General features: G+C 33.4%; 1 protein-coding gene across 2 annotated transcripts in view; it reads right to left on the bottom strand.

Moving 5' to 3' along the window:
* FAM13B (family with sequence similarity 13 member B) overlaps positions 1 to 21,238 on the bottom strand; it is a 61,156-nt gene that overhangs the window by 8,985 nt on the left and 30,933 nt on the right. The window contains exons 11-20 of one of the 2 annotated variants that reach the window (XM_026696534.2): positions 17,370 to 17,434; positions 16,401 to 16,455; positions 15,949 to 16,096; positions 13,161 to 13,226; positions 11,717 to 11,924; positions 8,321 to 8,453; positions 6,822 to 6,903; positions 5,723 to 5,949; positions 2,813 to 2,896; positions 1,113 to 1,208 (exon numbers count right to left, since the gene is read on the bottom strand). In XM_026696534.2, the coding sequence (XP_026552319.1) occupies positions 1,113 to 1,208; positions 2,813 to 2,896; positions 5,723 to 5,949; positions 6,822 to 6,903; positions 8,321 to 8,453; positions 11,717 to 11,924; positions 13,161 to 13,226; positions 15,949 to 16,096; positions 16,401 to 16,455; positions 17,370 to 17,434 (1,164 nt within the window). The remainder of the gene's footprint in view (positions 1 to 1,112; positions 1,209 to 2,812; positions 2,897 to 5,722; positions 5,950 to 6,821; positions 6,904 to 8,320; positions 8,454 to 11,716; positions 11,925 to 13,160; positions 13,227 to 15,948; positions 16,097 to 16,400; positions 16,456 to 17,369; positions 17,435 to 21,238) is intronic. The other variant, XM_026696535.2, reaches the window with a different exon arrangement.

Below are 21,238 nucleotides of genomic sequence, written 5' to 3'. Positions count from 1 at the left end.
TCATTGTCATAACGTTTATTATAAGGCAATTTTCTAATTCTATGAAAATGATCCTCCAGAAGGTAGAGGAAGACATCATGTGCAAAAGTGACATATCATAGAATTCCTGATTACAAGGACAATTAAAATATAGATGAACAAATATCTTAAGACTTTTAATAAGCTTAGAGTAACCACAAATGAAATTCACAACAAGAGAAACAGTAAAATGTGTATAGAAATGTAATCTATCCAACTCAAAAAAGCAGGATTGAAACTTGGGACTGAAACATGTTTGAGTTTAAATCTCTTAGACCACATAAATGACATATAAGCTGCTAAATGAACTAATGGTCTGGGAAAATATGTATGAATTATCTTTGAGAGATACTGGAGAATAAGTGGCATATTCTTAGGGGAACATGGGCCATGGCAATGATGTTAGATAGTAGGTTACCCTTAGTTGTCAAAGATATACTCAGTATGGAAATTAGATTTAATGGCCCAAGTGTAATCTTAGCAATAGCACTTAGACTTATATACCACTTCACAGTGCTTTACAGTGTGTCTCTCCAAGCAGTTTACAATATCAACATATTGCCAACTTCCAACTTTGGAAGGATGGAAGGCTGAGTCTACCTTGAGCCGGTGAGGATCAAACCCCTGGCAGTCAGCAGAATTTGCCTGCAATACTGCATTCTAACCAATGCGCCACCACACCTCCTTATCCTTATCTATTCTTACATGGTATCAATGTTCTAATGTCAAGCATTCCAAATATATTGAAGCTATCACACCATAATACAATATGTACAAGATCTCCATTTCCAACAATCAAAGCCACTTGAAAGGATAATCAAACACTTGTTGATGAATGGTAGCAACAATGAAGTACATATTAAAAATTTCTGTAAATGATAAATACCTTGGCGATTGGAGTTAATTTAGAGATTAGTTATCCATAACCAAGAGACCAGGTAAAATAAGAATAAAGTTTTCACTAGTTATTTCTTATTATAGTCACTGTGAACGTTAAAAGTAAATTACAATAATAAACAAAAATGAGTGCAAAACAAGTTATTGAGACAAGCATTCCAAACAGAAAATATATGAAAAACGGAATCTATACTCACAAGGATAGGAGTAATGCTTGCTCGAGTTAACATCTGTTTCACAAGCCTGTACCTGTCATAGAGGGGTTTAACAATATGCCTGTCTTCTCTGGAAACCTGAAAGAAAGAAAAAAAAATCAAACACTGAAAATGTTTGCCTTAAAACTAATAGTAATATAAAGATGGCAAAACTAAATTTTCCACACAGAAATAAATCGCTAACAAATTGGGCTTGATAGGAAAAAAGCAGACATAAAATGTTCAAATAAGAGACAGGTATAGGTGGGGCACTTATAGAAGTTTAATTCTCAATCCTTATCTACTGTATGAGGGGGGGGGGGTCTTTGGATGACAAAACCTATCATGTGTGGTTGTATTATCAGAAAGTAAACTGCCCTATTAAGCAACCATTCAAAGTTATGAAAGCAATGAAAAAGTAACTTTATGATCTGCCCTTGTATTTATGATTGTCACATCATCCCTGCAGACACACAATCAATATTTGGGCACTATGCAACTGTTGGGCATTTACAATCATTGTTGCATTCCAGTCATATGATTGCCATTTTCACACTTTACACCTGGCTTCCGCCAGGGAGAGACAATGGAGAAGCCGGCAGTAAAATCGCATTTTGCTCTCATGTGATGGCTTGCTTAACAATCAAATGGGAAGTAATATCGTACGTCTGTTGTGATTAGATGATGTTTCATTAGTGGCCACGTTGCTTAGCAACAAAGTGCCACTCTCAATTAGGGTAGCTAAATGAAGAATACCTATATTTAAATTTAACTTGTGAGCCATATAACAGTTGTATGCAGGAACTCGGTATGTATAGCAATCAATCCATCCATCCACCCATTCACCCATCCATAGCCAGCCTTTTGGAGATAGGTTTTTGCATTTTACAATGCGAAGAAGCAGCATCTCAATTCACACCAGTAAAGCAACCCCATCTTTTCAATTCCTTAGATTTTAATTTCATTTTTTAAAAAAAAAAAAATCTACACAATACAAAATGTCAGCAAAATTAAACTCTTAAATGTTACAGTTAGTCCTCAATTTACAACAGTTCACTTAGTGACCATTCAAAGCTACAACAGCATTGAAAAAAAATGACTTATGACCATTTTTCACTTATGGCCATTGTAGAATCCCCATAGTCGTATGATTTATATTTGGATGCTTGATAACTGATTCACGTTTATGACAGTTGCAGTGTATCAGGGCCATGGGATCACTTTTTGCAACCTTCTGACAAGTCAAGTAAATGAGGAAACCAGATTCACTTAACAAATGTGGCAAGAAAAGTTGTAAAATGGGACAAAACTCACTTAACAAATTTCTCACTCAACAACATAAATTTTGCGCTCAATTGTGGTTATAAATTGAGGAATACCTGTATTCTCATCTCAAATTAATAGTTCCTAAAATACTTCTGAATTCTGTTTCTGAGATTACGTTTAGATAAATATCAAGGAACGTTGATGAAAGTTTTAAGGAACAAATTTCTGAAAAGAAACCCGTTTCTTTTAGAATTCTTAGAATTGTATTGTTAAGCTGTTTTGAAGGCCTTAGTCCTATTTATTCTTTGGTCCCCAAAGCAATTCCTTCAGTCTAAAGCTATCAGAAGAAAGATTGGGGCAAGTGCTCAGTGATTCTGCAAGATGATATCAATAGTTTTAAAATAATTTTAAACAGGCAGGAGACTATGAAATATTACCGGACGTCCATGCTGACTTTCATAGAACAGGAGACTTTTTTGGAGTGAAGTTTTTTCTTCTGCCAGATTGTCTTTTGTCATTTTCTATAATGGGAGAAATGAAACTGTTTTATCCTATATCCATTTTTGTTTTATACTTACTTGTGTGGCTAAAATAATAACATTAAAATAGCTAAATTGAAAAAGAGATTATGATGAAAATATTTATAACATTTTTCTTCCCATATAGATTTCTTAAAGCAATGCAGAAAAGTTTCTTGGCAGGAAAACTAAAGGCAATGCAAAACATTCTTTAAAACAGTCTGTAATATTAAAATCCATTTTATAGGCTTTAAAAATTTCTCTCAAAACATTAATATTTTTATTTCATGTTTAAACATCACTAGGAATTCCAAAGTCAGAATGCTAGCACAGAAAGGCTCTGACCTAAGTATCCATCAACCTAGCCTTTCTTGGTTGTGGAAAGAAAGCCAAAGATTACAAGAAAGCTCCTGGAGAAAAGCGGGTTTTCTGTTCTTTGAACTCTTTCAGACTTCAAAACAATTTTAAGACATCTTCATGATAAATCAAAACTAATGCGATTGGTTCAAACTCTCTAGACTGCACAACCCTAGCAATTTTAGTTTACCATCGCTGAATGTCCATACAAAGGGACGTTCTACAAAGGTGTATAAAACTGAGTAAAATTTTTCAAAGTAACTTTAGATTAATACAGCATATCGAGGTGATTTAAATACCTTAATACCATCGTCAAGTTAAATTGAGAGTTAGCAAAGGCAGCCAATTTAAGAATAAACAACACGTTTCTATCTAAGCTGAAAAAGTGTGTCCTTATGGTAACAAAAAAGCAAAATCTAACATTTTAAAACTTTGGAGTAACCCAAATTTTGGACTTGGATGTTCACAGGCAGAATTATAGTCTACAGGTGGTTTCCAAGTTAAATATATTTAGTTATCAGACTTATTTCTTAAATCTGAAGTTATTTGCTATATGGATGCCTAATTCCATAGCAGTGTGCTATTTTATGAGGAGGAATTTTGTGTAATTTTGATCAAGAAGCAGAAAATATCGTAGCAGCTGTTCTCATGTTCAGACCCAACTCCATATATTCTGTAGGAATATAATATTTGGTAATATTTAGCAAAAAATTGGCTGACAAGCAATAAGTCTATATGTAAAATTTGCTTCATTCTTTGGTGAAGCATCTTCCAACTGTTGAGCCTCTAATTACCACAAAATATTTTAAAAAATGATCCAACCTGGATCCAACCTTATTGCATTTCTCGTAGTCTGGTAGTCTTTTAAAAGTTGAATTGTCTATTAGAGCAACAAAATCTGGGGTACTGCATAGATGGAAAAGCATCTAGTACCAATTTTCTCCAAGTGTGGTATCTGCAGGAAAGTTAATATTTTTTTCCATTTATGTTCCCACTGCTGCATATCATTTGGTCTTGCATTCTGCATTCATTTAATCATACAATCCTTGGTTTGTTTATTTTCTATACCATATTTCAATAACTTCTTATCCTTAGGCCTCAGCAGGTGTTATAGTCTGCATTACAAGCTTTGTTGGTCATCTATCTTGTTTTTGCAATTCCTTTAAACTATACAACTTATTTCAAAATGGTGAAACCAATGGGATTTCTGACCATTCCCGGGGAAGTGTGTCAAAAGAATTTATATTGGTTTCTGGGTTAAATCTTGTGTTCTATACAAAGTATTACAGATGTGAATATACATTCGTTTTCATTAAAAAAGGGCAATAAATCTGGACTTACTCCTCTAGATTTATCCAATATTGTTAGGACATTATTTTTAACCAAGTAATCCCTGAAAGCCTGGAGAAGGGTTTGTATTTGACCAAAGATACTTATACAAGCCTTCTGGGAGTCCTGCTCCTTCCACAGAGGTAGCCCAGTTATAAAATGATATAATCCTATTTGTAATCCACTTCAAACAATTGGTTTGTTAGTATAATCTGAGATGTCAAGTATTTTCTTACAATGATTTTGATTTTAAATGTAGAGGAAAAAAAGAGATGGGTTTTCTAGCAAAGGCATTCCTGGTGACAAAGTTGAATGATAAGGACATAAGTTGTGTAAAAACTGCATTTTGGCTTGCCGGCTGACAATACATCTGGTTTAGAGTGACTTTCAGTTTCTTTATCACAGTACTTTACTGGGCAAACAACAGTTCAGAATGATATTTTTTACCGTTCTCACTCCTACAGAGTTCTAAAATATGGGCGTGGTGGTAAACTGAATTTGCACATTGTTTCTCCATGTTAATGTTTATGCCCTAAATGCCACCACTATCAACGAAATCATCATACAAATTTTAAAAATGTGTCTGATGGTGCCACCTCTCCAGGCCATCTTTGCAAATCGAAGGTTTTGAAGTCATCCAGACCTTTCACGAATCCTTTTCTACTGATTTATTTAAGGATAGTCTAATTTAATAAACTCTTATCCTTGCTGAAATTTTGAACACTGTCTAATTATACAAATTAATCTGGTTAGTTGTCTTTGTTAAGTAAACATAGATCAAGGCTATGTTTCCCTACCACCATCACCACATATATAAGACAAGATATTGAGAAAGATCTGCATATTGTCCCTAAAATGTCAAAGCATTCTATTCCAGGGAACTGCTTCTTCTGCAAGATGTTTCCTCCTTTAAATCACTATCAGGTTAATATTTGTCTCCAACATTATAGAAAACAAATTCTATTTCTTGTGCTGAGCCCAACGCATGCATTAGAGATTATTCATATTTCTACCTATCAAATTAATACGTCGTGGGTCAGTACTATAAGCTATTTACCGAATGAGATATTAGGAAATTCAACAGGATAATGAACTTGACAGATGCGTTTTCTTTTCTGATACAGCAGCATGTGCAATACTTACTTTTATATCTTCTGGCAAGCATCTTTCAATTCGCTTTTCTTTTAATTTTTTTAAAATTAGTTCAACAGTGATTTCTTTTGTAGGCTTCTTCTCTTTCTGAGCAACACGCAGGTCATCTTCATTGTCTTCATCTTCATGGTCCAGAGATGAACCAAAACTTTTTGGAAGAGTGTTGCTTCGTGGACGTGCCTGAGGTATCAATTCATCTGAGCTTTTGTGCTTTGCATCTACATTGAATTTTTTAAAAAAAGAAACACAAGGTTATAGAACACAGAACACAGCACACTCACTTTGTAACTATTGCCTCTAATCTGCCTATAAAAACTGAAATAAGGAATTTAGACACTAAACTTCCCGGACCCAATGGGTCATCATTCAAGAGCCGTAGTGGTGCAGTGGCTAGAATGCACTATTGCAGGCTAATTCTGCCAATTGCCAGCAGTTCAATCCTCCCTGGCTCAAAGTTGACACAGCCTTCCATCCTTCTGAGGTCAGTAAAATGAGGACCCAGATTGTTGGGGATAATATGCCAATTCTGTAAACCGCTTAAAGAGGGCTGTAAAGCATTGTGAAGTGGTATATAAGTCTAAGTGCTATTGCTATTTCAGAAGTGTTTCCTATCTAACAGATAAAGAAGATGACCAAGGACAAAAAGGCAGGGGGAGTGAGATTAACTAACACCCTCTGGCAGCCAATGGCCTCCAGAGGGCTAAAACAGGACTGATGTACCTGATCTCCAGCAGCTGAAGGAAAGGCTAGTCTGAAGAGCTAGGGGGATTGGTCTACTGAACTCTGGATGGCAGTACAGCAGCATTCAATCGCCCACAATTTTGCCAAATTTCAATCTCATGGCTCATAAAAGTCATAGGCCCAGATTTTGATGCATTCTGTAAGTTAGCCCATTTGAGACACCTCTGTTCAAAATTTGTTTAACTGGAAGTTTCATCCGATTTAAGGTTACACTGACGAGAATTTTATTGGCATATACGTAACATTGTTTTAGAAAGTAGAATGTAATAATAATCAAACAGTTTCTTAACAAAAATTATCAGTAGTTAATAAGCATGAGCTGCAGAAGAGAATTCTATGAAAAACTTACCTTTTATTTGCTTTTTTAATTTGGTAAGCTCTGTCATCCATTTTAAAACCTTTGGATTTGCTGCAATATCAGAATACGAAGGCTGCAAAAAAAGTAATTTTTTAAAAAAATATAAAGTTCAAAAAGAACAAAGAAAAGGTATTTTAAAAAGGGGGCAAGAGATAACAAAAACAAAATTACTTGTATTTCTATTATCATAAACATATTTAATCATCAAAATATGTCTAATCATCAACCCTGTACAAGGGTTGCTCCTGTTTACCATGAATATGAAACTGTATGGGGAAATCATCCATCACTATGGGGTGAGATATCATCAGTATGCTGATGATAGTGAGCTGTACATTTCTGCTTACTGTGAATTAAGCGATGCTGTGACCATCCTCTCAGTGCCTGAAGGCTATTGAGATCTGAATGGGAACAACAGGCTAAAACTAAAACCTGGCAAAACAGAGGAGCTCTGGGTTAGGAAGGCTTTGGCTCTTGGAGACATACCATCTTTTTAGTTCTGGAGGGGTTGCACTGCTCCAGATTGACCCAGTGCATAATATAGGGGGTTCTCCTACTCAAGGAACAAATGATAGTCAGGGCCAGAAGGGCACAATTCTGCACAATTATGAGTTGTGCACCAATTACACCCATTCCTGGACCAATGTGCCCTTCTCAGTCACCCAAATGTTGTAACTTCCCCTCTAGATTATTGTTATGAAGCTGCCCTTAAAGAATAGCTGGAAGCTTAATGTCTACTTAGTAACAGATAAATATGTTTTGTGTATATATTATTTTTACAATATAAAGCGATTTACATATATACTTGTTATCTGAAATGCAGTTGAATCCAAATTTATCATTATCCCCATCATCCTGAATCAGTATGAAAGGTTTGTGGATAGTAACCATAGTAACAGATGAAAGGTTATGGATAGTAACGTATCATATGTTGATCCAGTTTACATTGGTAGATTCTGAACTTTCCAATCTAAGGATGAGAGGAAATGACTATCCCAAGTCACTCAGCCAGCTTCTATGCCTAAGGGAAGACTAGAAACTGGGTCACCCTTCTACTCCAGCACTTTAACACAGCACTGGTTCTCCAGGTAATAAATATTCCTAAAGGAATAAGCAGCTTCATTTCCATCATATAGCTTTCTGAGAGGAATTTAAATTCATGATTTTCCTTACTGATTTCTTTTCAATTGATATTTGCAATTCTGCTTTAGTGCTAAAAAATTTTTTTAGCAATCAACAGAAAAAAATAAACACAGCAATACAATAGTATTCTACAAAGGAAAACAGAAGATCCTTCTTTTTATCGTATTTTTGTTCAATGAACACATGTGTGTGTGTGTTGTGTATGTAACAATTGAGAAAAGAAAATTAAGTAGAAAAGAGGAAAAAATGGAATGATGAAAAAAAAAGCAATGCAAGTTCATTTTTGTAAAGTAAGAGCAAATAAATATTATCCTAAAACAGCACTGTATAATATTAAAATAATTTACCTTGAAGTTTTTGTCTTTCTCAAATTGCTCCTCAAACTGTCTTATTTTTTTCTGCAACTTTTTGACTAGCTGATATGGAGTCTTTTCTTCCTTTCTATCATCCTTAGAACTACCAAATGCTGCTCTTCGAGTTCTGAATTTGAAAGGTAAAGATTATAGGTACTATATATACATATGCACACACATATATACATATTCAGTTAAAAGAGGAAACAGGTATATTTCCATTATAAAATCCATGGAACAGAGACAACAAAATTAATTTTTTACTTTTACAATATTGTCACCAATATTTACTATAAATTACTACTTTATTTCCCACTTCTTATTTTTATAAATAACTCAAAGGGGTGAACATGTCTAATACTACTTCCTCCTATTTTCTACACAACTCTGTTGTGCTGAGTTGGGTTGGCTTGATTGGGTTGGGCTGGGCTGACAGACTGATTGGTCCAGTGTCACCCAGCTGGCTTTCATGCCTAAGGCAGGACTAGAATCACTGTCTCCTGGTTTCTAGCCTAGTACATTAACTACTAGATCAAACTGACTGCTGAAAAGATAATATGGTTAAGTTTTTTTAAAAGCTATTAATCAATACGCTGAATAGGGCAACCCCTTTTTCTTGCTAAAGACTTTTCCAAAAATTAGTAAACCATGACATCTAAGATCAATTATAGTACTGAAGAATCACCTTTATGAAGAAAAACAGACCTTTTCCATATAAATTGTTTAAAAAACAGATCTTTAACAAAAAAGTAGAGCAGAATGCAGAAATAAATGGATTAAAATATTTTAGCATTCTACAAGTATTTGGATCTTAATCTTATAATTATTATGTTGGCTAGGCTTTATTAGCTTCCCAAAACAGGTCACATATTCCATGAAAGCTTATTTTTTTCTGTCTATGTACATCACCCTAATTTACTTAACATACTTCAGCTGAATGTTATCAATTTAGCTCACAGTTAGCATTTATCAATATTTTAATGCAATATTTATTATGCTTTTCTATTCATTTTAGTTTACATGCATTAAAACATTTGGAATCTACTCATTCTTTGAAAGAAGATTCCTGGAATTCTTTTACTGCTTTCTCATATCTTTGCTTCTCTGACAAATGATAGTGATTTTAGACAACATCTATTTTTGTTCTCTCTACTCAATCAATCAATCAATCAATCAGTCAATCAATCTCATATTTAAAATTAGCAAATATCCAAAACTTGTTTTCTCTCAATTGTACATTTAGAATCTACAATCTAAAATAATTCCATAAATCATGTTGTCAATATTTAATATTCACCATTATATCTGTGATTAAGAGTTAGGAGTAAGCAGTCAAGGGATCACATTTACTGAATGATGTTTAATAAAGATGCTGTCTAAATCAACAAAGTATTTATTAAAAATTCTCATAGAGGAATCCTAATCTCTCATTTGTGTTTAATGAATCTAAGCTGACAGTGATTATTTCTGAAGGAGACACTGGAATTATCATAGATAGCACAATAAAATGTTAATTTGGTATGAAACCAAATCTATTCAACTTGTATTATCAGATCTCATATGATTAATATGAAGGTTTTTCTTATGTTTTCCTAAAAACAGAATGTCATGCCCATTACTACAGCTATATCTACAGTGGCAAAGATTGTGTCCAATATCCTATCCTAGGTAAACTATAAACTATATGATCACTTTCATATAAACTTAAGGCTTTATAACCAAAAATAGATACATCAACTGTCCGGCTCTGCAGAATCATAGAGATATATAAGCCATTAAATCTGACCAACTGCTTTCTATAGAAATCCCGACTAAAATATGTAGCAATAAGGGCTACCTAACTTTCACTGCACAATGATTACAATAAATGAAGGGAAATCCATTATTGGGTTGCAGAATTGGTTTTTTCTCTTGCCACTGTTACTATTAAAAATGTTTCTCAATCCATTGTTCTGAAACTTGGACTCTGGAACCATAATTAGCAGATCTTGGCATTTCCATGTGACATCCCTTCAAGTATGAAAATTACAACTGTATCTTCCTTTTAGTATTCTCAGAGCTGAAGGTTTCAATCTCTCTTCATATGACACTAGCTGTAGTTCCCTAATAACAAGGATCATTCCCCAATTACCCTTCCTTGAATCTGTTCCAATTTGTCTGAACAGTTTTAAAGTGTGGCACCACAAACCCAGTACATTATACAGATTGTAAAATTAGGTCTGGTCATATAGTAACTTAACAAATGCTTAGTGATCAAAATTCTGGCCCCTATTCTGGACATAAGTCGGGACTACCTATACTGAATCTAACTTGTTTTGATTTTTGTCAATTAAATTGAAAACGTTTTTTTATTTATTTAGTTTATAAATCTGATAGATGTGTAGCTTTTTAAAAATAAAATCTACATGTGGACTACAATACTATAAAGATGGCAGTAAAATCAGCAAATAATTTAATGTGAATCAATAATGAAGTAGATAGAAATGACGGAAGGGGGAATACTGACATATGTTTGAAAAGAACCAGCACCTAAAACTTCTATGCTAAAACCACAACTTTTTGGCAGCTAGGAAATACGTTTCCAAAGTATTAAAATAACTGTATAGCTTTAATAACTACATTTATTAAAATAACTGTAGAATCATGGCAGTTATATACTGCCCCTTCTTTTTGCTGCAGAGATGACTTTTGAGAAAAAGTTAATACGTGTTTGAAGGAGTTTGAACTTGCTTTTACATAAATTTTGTATTTTGTTTAAGTAAAAAATAAAACAGCTTTAAAAATAAAACTCTGTGTGTGTGTGTGTGTGTGTATGCACACACAAGTAAATATTTATATAATACTTTATATTATTAATTTGAAGTGAGATGGGAAGCATCTCACAAATTCAACAACTAATTAAATAAATATGTTTTAAAACCTCAAATGTAAAAATGTGTTCTTTTTATCAAGGTAATGAAACACAAACAATATGTAACCAGAACTGAAGAAGTCCATTAAAATACCACAATTTTTTATTTTTCGCAGGTGAGGAAATTATGCCATGGAATTTCCTTTTCTTAAACTGCTACAATTTACATTAAAAAAACATTTTAAATGTATGCATAATTAAAATCAGATTTATTGCAACCTAAGGACAAACAAGAATACAAAAGTATTAAAATATACACCAGATTTGGAATTTTCTTGAGATACATGCCTAAAAGAAGCAAAAATTTTATTCTATGCCCAAGTTGCAACTGAAGAAAGATAAATTTATTCCAAACTCCAGCTAATAATAAAAACTATTCAGTGGAAAAGGCAAATTTTCTTCAAAATTCTATATATTAATACAAATCATTAACAGTTTTTTCTCATGAACTGTATCTGTGAATGACATTAGCTACTTACCTAACAAAAGAAAGAGCTTTAGATGAAGAATCGATTTTTTCTGGATCATGAAGGAAACGCTGACTTTGTCCAAAATCCAAACTCCGGTGTGCTAATATGGGATGACTATCTAATTCCAGAGGATGATTCATTCTTCCAGCTTGTGGAGAAAGCTGAGCTTCTCCAGATTCATTATCTTCCTGCCAAGATTTAAAAGCAGGAAATGGCTCTAGAAGGAAATAAAAAACAAATGGCACTGGGATATTAGAAGACTACAGGGGGGAAAAACTGCAAATTCACAGTGTGACTAAAATGAATAATGAAATACACTGGAAAGCTACATGTCAAAGCAAACAAAAAGAAAATAGGGCCAATACACTTAAGACATATACAACAATCTTCCAATAAGTGTATGCCACTTAACATATTTTATTAGATAGTCATCATGCATTAATATATAAACCTAAACCATGTTGTACACTAAATATGTACCATGTGCATTTTGATTATGTGCTTTAAACCATATGAACAGGTAATATTTGTCCAAAACAACAGAAAGCACACTAAATTCCTTCAAAAGCAACAGTGTGCATCAATATATTGACATAAAGATTTTAGATAATGAAGTGCAAACCCTATGTTTCATTATAATACAAAAGACTTGACTCCTCCATATATTGATACTGAAGAATAATAATTCTATTGAAGGAGCACTAACTGTTTGTGAAGAAAGTAAATAAATAATATTTAATATTGCACATTAAAGCTATAAATAATGTTTAAAACGTGTGTTTGTGAAATAATTTGTGGCTGTTCTAAGGAATCTGAAATATTAAAATAATCCAAGAAAGGAAAACCTTGTTATTGTCCCTCAAAAATAACATGTGTGTATGTGTGTATATTAATGTTAATACATAAACAGACAGTTCCTCACTCTACCTCTTTATTTACAAACACAGGAATAGAATGACATAAATACTGTATTTGGTTTTTCCAGTGCAAATCTTATACTTGAAAGATAATTTTGAACAATACAGTGACAACACAATAAGATGTTGATTAACCCACTTATACCTGCTTCCCACCAAATACCAAAATATAATTTAAAGAATCTCTTGTTTAATATAAGTTATTGGATTACAAAAAGGCCAACCAGGCATGATGTTATGGTGTGAACTTATAAAGCTGCTTTATAAGGACACCCTTCACTGGTCCAACTGGCAGAGCATGTTCCTCTGTAGCTGACAGAGGCTTTCCCAGGTTGTGAGGCAGTCTTTCCTAGTTCTGCTGGTTAAAATCATTTAATTGAACATACCAGCATGTCAACCTGGCACATTTATATGCATATCACTGCACCAATCATAAGCCATGACTCTTCAGAAGGCAGCAGGTAAAAGGGATAATTTGAAAGCAACCATAAACCATGAAAGAGGCAGTAACTGAATGTATGGCGAACCATACTTACCCTCCCCTTCTCTCTGTAGATGCATTGTTTTGAAATCAATGAGGGGAAAAGTGATAGGGCATGGCGCTAATAAATGAAAAAAAATGGCAAAAAATACTGAAGTGAACACATCGCACAGTTAGAACAAACTATAAATAACATGTAGGAGTTTAGCACCACACAGAAAGTCTTCCAATTGATTCTGGGCCAGGTCTAAGCACGCTTCTCAACTGAACAGAGCAGTTAAAAGGTGCCCAACACCATTCAAGATTAAGCCCTTTATTAATTAAAAGTCTTTCCAGAAGTGTTCCAGAGGTGACAAACAAAAAAGCCACATGCTTTTCCATGTTTAACAAAACACATTTCAAAGAAAAATAAATTTACACACAAGACAGATTTTGTTCACATATGTTTAAAGATAACCAAAATGCAGAGAAAATTCATATGCCAATTATTTATATGTCCAACATATACATTTGTCTGAATTAGCAAGATATGCATTTTTTAAAAAGAAGCACATTTCTGATAACACAACAGGTCTAGAAATCACTAAACTAGATCAAAATAGAACTTAACAATAAGATTAATATAAAAGAATTCAATCCGAATTGAAAAAGAGAACAGAGAATGAACAAACCTGGTTCAGGATCCAAAGAGCTTTGCAGAGTACAAAGGGACTTTCAGCTTCGCCCAATAGTAGCCCCTAATCCTCCCCTTGAAGTAATCCCTAAGGTCTGATGATATTCTTGAGCTGCGTTCTATTAATCACCCAAAGGGAAACAGTTCCATTATCTTTGGAACTAATACATTGCATTTCTTTGGATCCTGTTGCCAGAGTATATCAGCAAATAAAACAAGAAGCTACTGCTTAATCAAAGAGCCATTTTAAGTAGTTATCTGATCAAAATACATATGTTTTATCCTTAGATTCAGAGGAACGTTAGAACAACCATTATTTTCCATATTATTGATTGGTTCAGTTTGCAAGATAAGCAGAAACCATAATCTTGCACTTTGGATGTTGCTTTATAAGGCTAGGTTTTGTTATCCATAAGTTCACCAATACCTTTACCACATGAATCAACAAGAGAAAGCAAGAATTACTTCCAAGCTCATTCTCAAGAGAAACTATAGTTTAATAGTTTGGCATAATGCAGCAGCCTATACCAATGATGAGAGGAATAACTTGTTCAAATAGAGATAACTAAAATATAAAAAGCAAATATGATATTTCATTTTTCAAAAATAATACAAAACAGATTATATTAATGTTTTACATGTACTTAATGTCCACTTGTGTTTCTAGAATACAACAAAAAATAACTTGAATGGCTAATCCAATGGCTGGGGAGGAATTTTATTATCTTCTCATTTTGTGGAAATATGTCCAATTGACATCATCTAGACACCGATAAGATTAAGCTACAGTTATAAAATAGAAATAGCATTTATATGGTTTATATACCACCCCATAGCTTTCTATAACACTCTCTGGGTGGCTTATAATATAGAAGTATGATTTGCATATTGCTCCCCACAATTTGGGTCCTTATTTTACTGACCTTGATAATATAAAAAATCTTTTTTTATTTTTTTGACTAGTACAGCTTGCATGAGGCTACCTTTTTCAAACTATCTGGACAGGCAGAACAATAATGGTGCCTCTTTATATAAGAGCTTCTGGGAGCAGCCTATAACATGCTGTCTTTTGATTGTTAATTGTATGGAAAAAATATGTCGACATATAGCAGCATTACTATGAGCAACATACAACAGGAAAAAATATTGTAAAAGAAAAAGATAATCCTGAAATTGAATATATTGTAAAGTTTAAATATAATTTCAGCTGTTGCAGATTCTGAAATTTTCTTTAAGACATTTTCATGGAAATAAAAATGCACTTCTGCATTTTATGGTCAATACACTCCCCATCCCCCAAAAGAAGACTCAAACCCATTCTTAAATACCATATTACATATTAAATGTTACATAGAACAACAACATTAGTTTTATATTGTAAATTATAAGTTCAGTTACTTCGTCAGAGACAAATATCAATGTCTAAAATAGGGTATTTGTTTCAAAATTTGCATATTTTTCATTATTCTATATAAGCAGTCATAGTTATCTGCTGGCATATTATAGCGATGGTAAATACAATGGTTGCTAAGTCATTATTTCCTACATGGATGATATGTGTTTTATCTCAAGAAAAATGATGTGCAAGAACATAATAGAATTATCACATCTTGAAATTCTTTAAAAACAAAATGGGTAGAATCCCACATCTCCCTTGATACGGTACAATAAAAAACACAGGAAGTATGACAGAGAAGCTAGCTAAGCTCCCTCATACATTCTTTTACAGTGGAAAATGGGGTTGGCATCATCCAAGTCAACATATCCTTTTCTTAGCTATAGGATTATGTAGGAGTGAAATACCTGTTACACAATTGTCATAATGATCCCCAGTAATCTCTGCAGTTTATAAATTGAAAAACAAGTATACCAAGTGGTGCACAAATATTGAAAACCACAGATTCTTTAAAAGAATTATTAGTAGAAACCCCCACTCTCACAACTTCAAGCAGATTAACACAAATTGTTAAGAATTACTGATAACTTCAACTAACAATATTTGGAAGTTTCAACTTCCCAAATCTAAATTTTTATTCTACTGATTCATTTCAATAGACGTCTACTAATACCCATTTGAAATACATTATTAAGTACAAACAAATACAAACTTATATTGATCACGTATTTCAAAAATTAACAATTTTTGAAAAACATCAAAATCAAGAATTACCTTCCCATTTGTCACCACCATTCACGTTCTTCAAATCAAGATGTGGTAAAGAGGCACACAGTGTTGCTTCAGGAGCATTGTTGTTTTTGTTTTTCAATTCCTCTGATTCATTTTTCATATTTTGATCAGAAATGTTGCTAACACAATCCTGTAAATAAACAATACACTATTATAGGGTCAGCAACTTCCAGCATACATGTACTTTTTTGTTTTGTGGATTTCAGTATGTTTTCCTGACTGATAAAAAGAATGTGAAATATAAGCAAGCAATTAAGTAAACCAAACCTTTACAAATATATGGAATAGGAACCAGACAATAGAATGTCAAGTGCTACCTACCTGTGCAATAAAAATTAATATTCATACAGTTAAAAAGTGAAAGTGGTAATACATTTGTGGATATATATTTAAAATGTACCTAGACTTACAAGGGAAAGGAGAAAAAAGCTCACCAGAATCATGTGTGTTGTCATTTTGCTAGCATCATCAAACGATATACAATCTTGCCTATAAAGGAAGTTAGGGAAGATTATTTCAGAACACTTATGGTAAGTCTTATAGTCTCAACTCAATATAGTTTAAAACGAAATAAACTTAGCTTTTCTCTGATAAACCAGAACAAAGAACTTTATATTTACGATTTTACCCCCCCATCTACTGATATTATTAATACACACACAGACATAAACACACACACACAACCTAGTATCATACATCTGTGTATACAAAGCTGTAATGATAGTTTGTCAATTTAGCTATCATGACAAAGCAAAATATACAAAAGAAATGGTTTGGAAAGCATTTAAAATGTTTTCTGATTATGATTAAATAATGAATAACAAATAATGGTTCCTCAATTCAAAAAATCATGGCAAACTTTGTTAAATACGTTTCTTCTTGATTTATTAAACTAAATCTAAATTTATTGCAAAACTCTGTTTTACTTGCCTTGAGAAATTGTAAAGAATCTGATTTACTTGGTTTTGTGGAATTTGAATCAACGGTAAGCAAGATTTATAAAATAATTTCATAATATAAAAATTAGTTGACACAAAAGAAAGCAGACTAGCTGAGTTCAAGGAGACAGAAGTTTTTATACAATATGAAATTATTTTCTTACTTGCCTTTGAGCTTTTTCCTACTCTAAAGGCAAAAATCACTAATTTAAAATATGTTAATCTTTCTGTATCCTGTAGCACAAAATAAGGTTACAATCCTGGGTCTGATACTATCAACTGACTAAATATACTCAGTCCTAAATATCCTGAGTATAGACATTTTATATGTTCTTTCAACAAGTTTCAGATAGATCTCCTCATACTAAGGAAACTAATTCTGGAAAACAGTTCCTCATAAAGATAACCTTAATAAAAAGTATCTTGTCCCAAACCCAATGTTCTCATGTATACTGGAGTACATACTTATTTCCAAAGGATTCTTTATCTTCACCTCCATCATCACATGGCTTCAACAATACGCCTGCAGCCTATTGGTGAAAACAAAGACCTTAGCATGGTAACCACCATTCTGTTTTAAGAAAGGAAGAAAGCTGCAACATTCTGTGGTTCTAAGGGAATTTAAAATTTATTTAAAACTACTTAGTTACTTTAACTTCTAGACAAAAAACTTTTGAAGTGCCCTGCTGAAGTATGCTAATGTAGATCAATTTGAGGCTTGAAGATGTAAACAAAATACTAACAACAAGGATTCTGAGGACTTGACTGCTGGACTCTAAAAGATACTATTAATCCTTGTTACTAAATAAAGCAGCAGCATGCACAGAACGTTGCAGGCAGAAAGCGCTCATGCCACTAATAAAGACACACAGTTAAAACTGGCTTATCTGTTAAATTTTAATTTAAAAATCTGCATTTAATACAATGAAAAAATCATATTAAAAGTGATTACTGACTAATCCTTATGGACAGCTGATAGAGAAAAATACGCATTTCACTGCTAAGCAGTAATAGCGCTTCTTAATATAGCCTCTCCTCTGTCCCTTGGATCTGAAGATAGCTAAACATACTTCAGATAGTTTTAAATCATTCACTCTTTTCCTTTTTAAGTAAAGCACATTTTATACCCAGGATATAAAAGGAGGGCAATATTCAGTTTCCAAAGCCCTAACCCAAATGCTGAAAACATGTAATTTTTAATGTGACAGAACGAGGATTTTAAATAGTTGGAAATAATCAGTTAAACTGAAATAAATTATATGTACATTCTGACTCCATCCATCTTTTGGAATACAATTTCCAGCACATTTGAAGGCCAAATGTCAATATCATCCTAAAATTGTCAGATATTTCTGATATTAATGGGGCTAAATTTTCAAATAAACAAACAGGCCACTGTAGAAAAACTTTTCAGTTTGAAACAGGTACTAAAGTCAAGTTACTTCTCTCAGTTTACGGTTTCTTGATTGGGTTGTTTTTTCATTCTTCAATGTTGTTTTCTGAATATTACATACAAAAGCCACATAAATATTATGCCATTCCAGGAGTAATTTGGCAGTTTTTCAGAAATCATGCAAGGAGTTCTGGAAATGATGTTCCAGATGAAACTTGTTTATTTGGGGTATTACAACCCCCAAAGCACACTGAACTACTTCCAGTTTGGAGAATTGCAAAAACGAACTCCACTAAACCATCCTTGAAAAGCGAAAATCTTCAGAAAGTTAGCATGGTTTACTGGAAGAGCAAAACAGTCTTAACATTCTCCAGAATACCGTTTCTGGAAATTAAAATTTTTGCATATCTCTAATATATATTTTTTATTTCTATGGCTTATATCAGAACCTATTTACTATCATTATAAACACATACATTCAATTTCTTGGCTCTTTTGATTTGAAGCATTTAAAAGGGTTCTGTAACAGTGACTAAAATAACAGCGTGGTCTTATTTATATCCGTTATAATGGAAGGAAGAGCAAAACTATTGTAAATCAAACTGAACGTTATATAAATACTAATATTTGCATTTTCCAGATAAATTCCTTGAAAGAATACATGTAGGATTCTTAATGCAACTACTTTTATTAATATTTATAATATTAACATAATGGTAGCATGCTAATATTATGTAAATCTTAGCAAAAGAAGTTAACAAATGATTCTAATATTAATATAAAGATGAATAATTCAGCTATGCATTGCTAGGGTAGTATGGTAATTGAAAATCCTCTGCAAAACATGCTAATTTATAATGAGGAGGACTACATTAATTAGATTCCTACAAAGCTATTATCTTCCTTTAGAAGAAAGTGGTAAATTAACTACAGACAGTCATTTTTTTAATTCTGAATTTTTTCTATAGACCTGAGGCTTTTTTACAATAAAAATGCCTTTTTACCACTCTGTAATTCCTTAATTCAGGATAGAGTCAGAGCAACTGGATGGAGCTGAGCGTTTGCTGGCCAGATGCCCTTCCTGACACCATGCACTCTCTCTCTCTCTCTCTCTCTCTCTCTCTTTTGCGCCCTAGGAGAGAATCATTTGCTGCTATCTAGGATTAAACTCTCAATCTTCCAAGTGGGAGGCAAGTGTCTTCACCACTAGGCCACCCTGCCACTAGAAGCTTTTCTACAGTGTCTTTGCTAATTTTTCCTTTAACTTGCATTCACTCAGAGGTAGGATTCTTTTTTTTTTTAAGGTATTTTGCAATATTCTTGAGAGTATAGCTCTTGAAAGAGCATGTCACATAGGACAGGGCAAAAATCATATATTTTGCACAAGGGCAAATTCTTTCAGGGCAAAAAAAGACTTAGGCTAGCAGGAACAAAAAATTACTGCTTAAGATTTGCAGCGGTATTCCAATAAGTCTGGACACTAAATATATAGATATAACGAAATACATATCTGTAAATATCTTCAAACATGATCTAAACTTTAGCCTTCATTTTGGGTTGGAGGTGGTGGTCCCAGATTGGTCAGCTGCTTTAAATTTCTAGGCCTGGTAAAAGTGTTCCCTGGTGCCCTCTCTTTTGGCTTTTTATAAATATATATTGTATGACAGTTGAAATGCTTTTGATCAGATTCAAAGGGAAAGAAGTGCTTCAAAACATTCACAAGTGTACACACTGTATCTGTCAACAACACTTTAATATATGTGTGTCTTTTCCAAAGTTTATGGAAGGCAGTTATTCACACTCAGGAAAAGATATAGCTGCTTTGAGTTGCTGAGAAATGCTATGCAAGTTCCCAGCTCCTAAACATATTTTCCCCTTCAAAACAGAAGTGATGTAATGAAACGGCAACGATATCTGGAACTCATGTGCACAGGATATAGCAGACATAAAATGGGGGATATCCTGTTAAGTAGTCGGGGGGGGGGGGTCAGAGCAGGGACTGATAAAATGTGGGACAATAACATTCTGGAACTAAATTTTATGGGAGCAACATTCCAGCTTTGTAGCAATTTTCCCCCCTATAACAATGAAGGTTTAAACATATTTTTTTGATAAATGACATATATTTCCCAGGAGCAAGTAAGAATTAACATAGGTCTCTGCAGACAAAAGAACAAGATTTTCTGGTAGAATCCTGAATTGTCCTGAAATGATCTGATACAACTCCCTGCTTAGACATCATGTTGCCTGGATTATCTTGAAAATACCTTTTATTTTCAATCCAACTAAGTTCTTACAGGAATAAATGTATCAAATTTATATGTGTTCTTTAATGGATATTTCACTTGGCTTCTGGTCAGAGAAGAAGACAAGGAGAAGAATGGCAAAGTAAACAGTTTTAATTGGAATTAATTATGTGAATGCTTTAGTTAAAAAATTAAAAATAACAGGTGAAAAGGTTAAAGAACACAGGGCAATTCATAGTTTACCCCAAGGGCATGGAGAGTACAGTCTCCTGAGCCAAAAACTAAAGGAAACTTGAAAAAGTGTAAAGCTTGCTAGCATATGGATGGCTTTAAGAACAAGATATTGAATTTGATGGACATGTTTAATGTCAGAAGTACAGCACTGGATTCATCTTCTGCATGGAGAAAAAGCAATGCTCCTATCTATTGTTACATGAAAATGACAGAACTGTGCTCACAGGTGTTCCAAATGAGTGTCTACAAGCAAAGCTCTTATAGCTTGGACTACCATTTGCCCTTTCAAGCTGTATTTACAGGTGTATGGAGCACCTGCCAGTTCAAGTTCAGTTTCAAGAGAGGAGGCAAACTCTTGTTCCATGGCTTGGACGACCTGCCTAGCAGGTTGCATTAGACTCACATTCCCCACCCAGAGTTACAAAGAAGAATCATGATGGTCTATGACCATAAAATATACT

Source organism: Pseudonaja textilis, chromosome 2 (assembly GCF_049901715.1).
Source record: "Pseudonaja textilis isolate UNSWEBS1 chromosome 2, rPseTex1.2, whole genome shotgun sequence".
NCBI lineage: Eukaryota > Metazoa > Chordata > Lepidosauria > Squamata > Elapidae > Pseudonaja > Pseudonaja textilis.
Note: the sequence above shows the minus strand (reverse complement) of the source record. Positions and strands in the feature narration are given on the sequence as shown.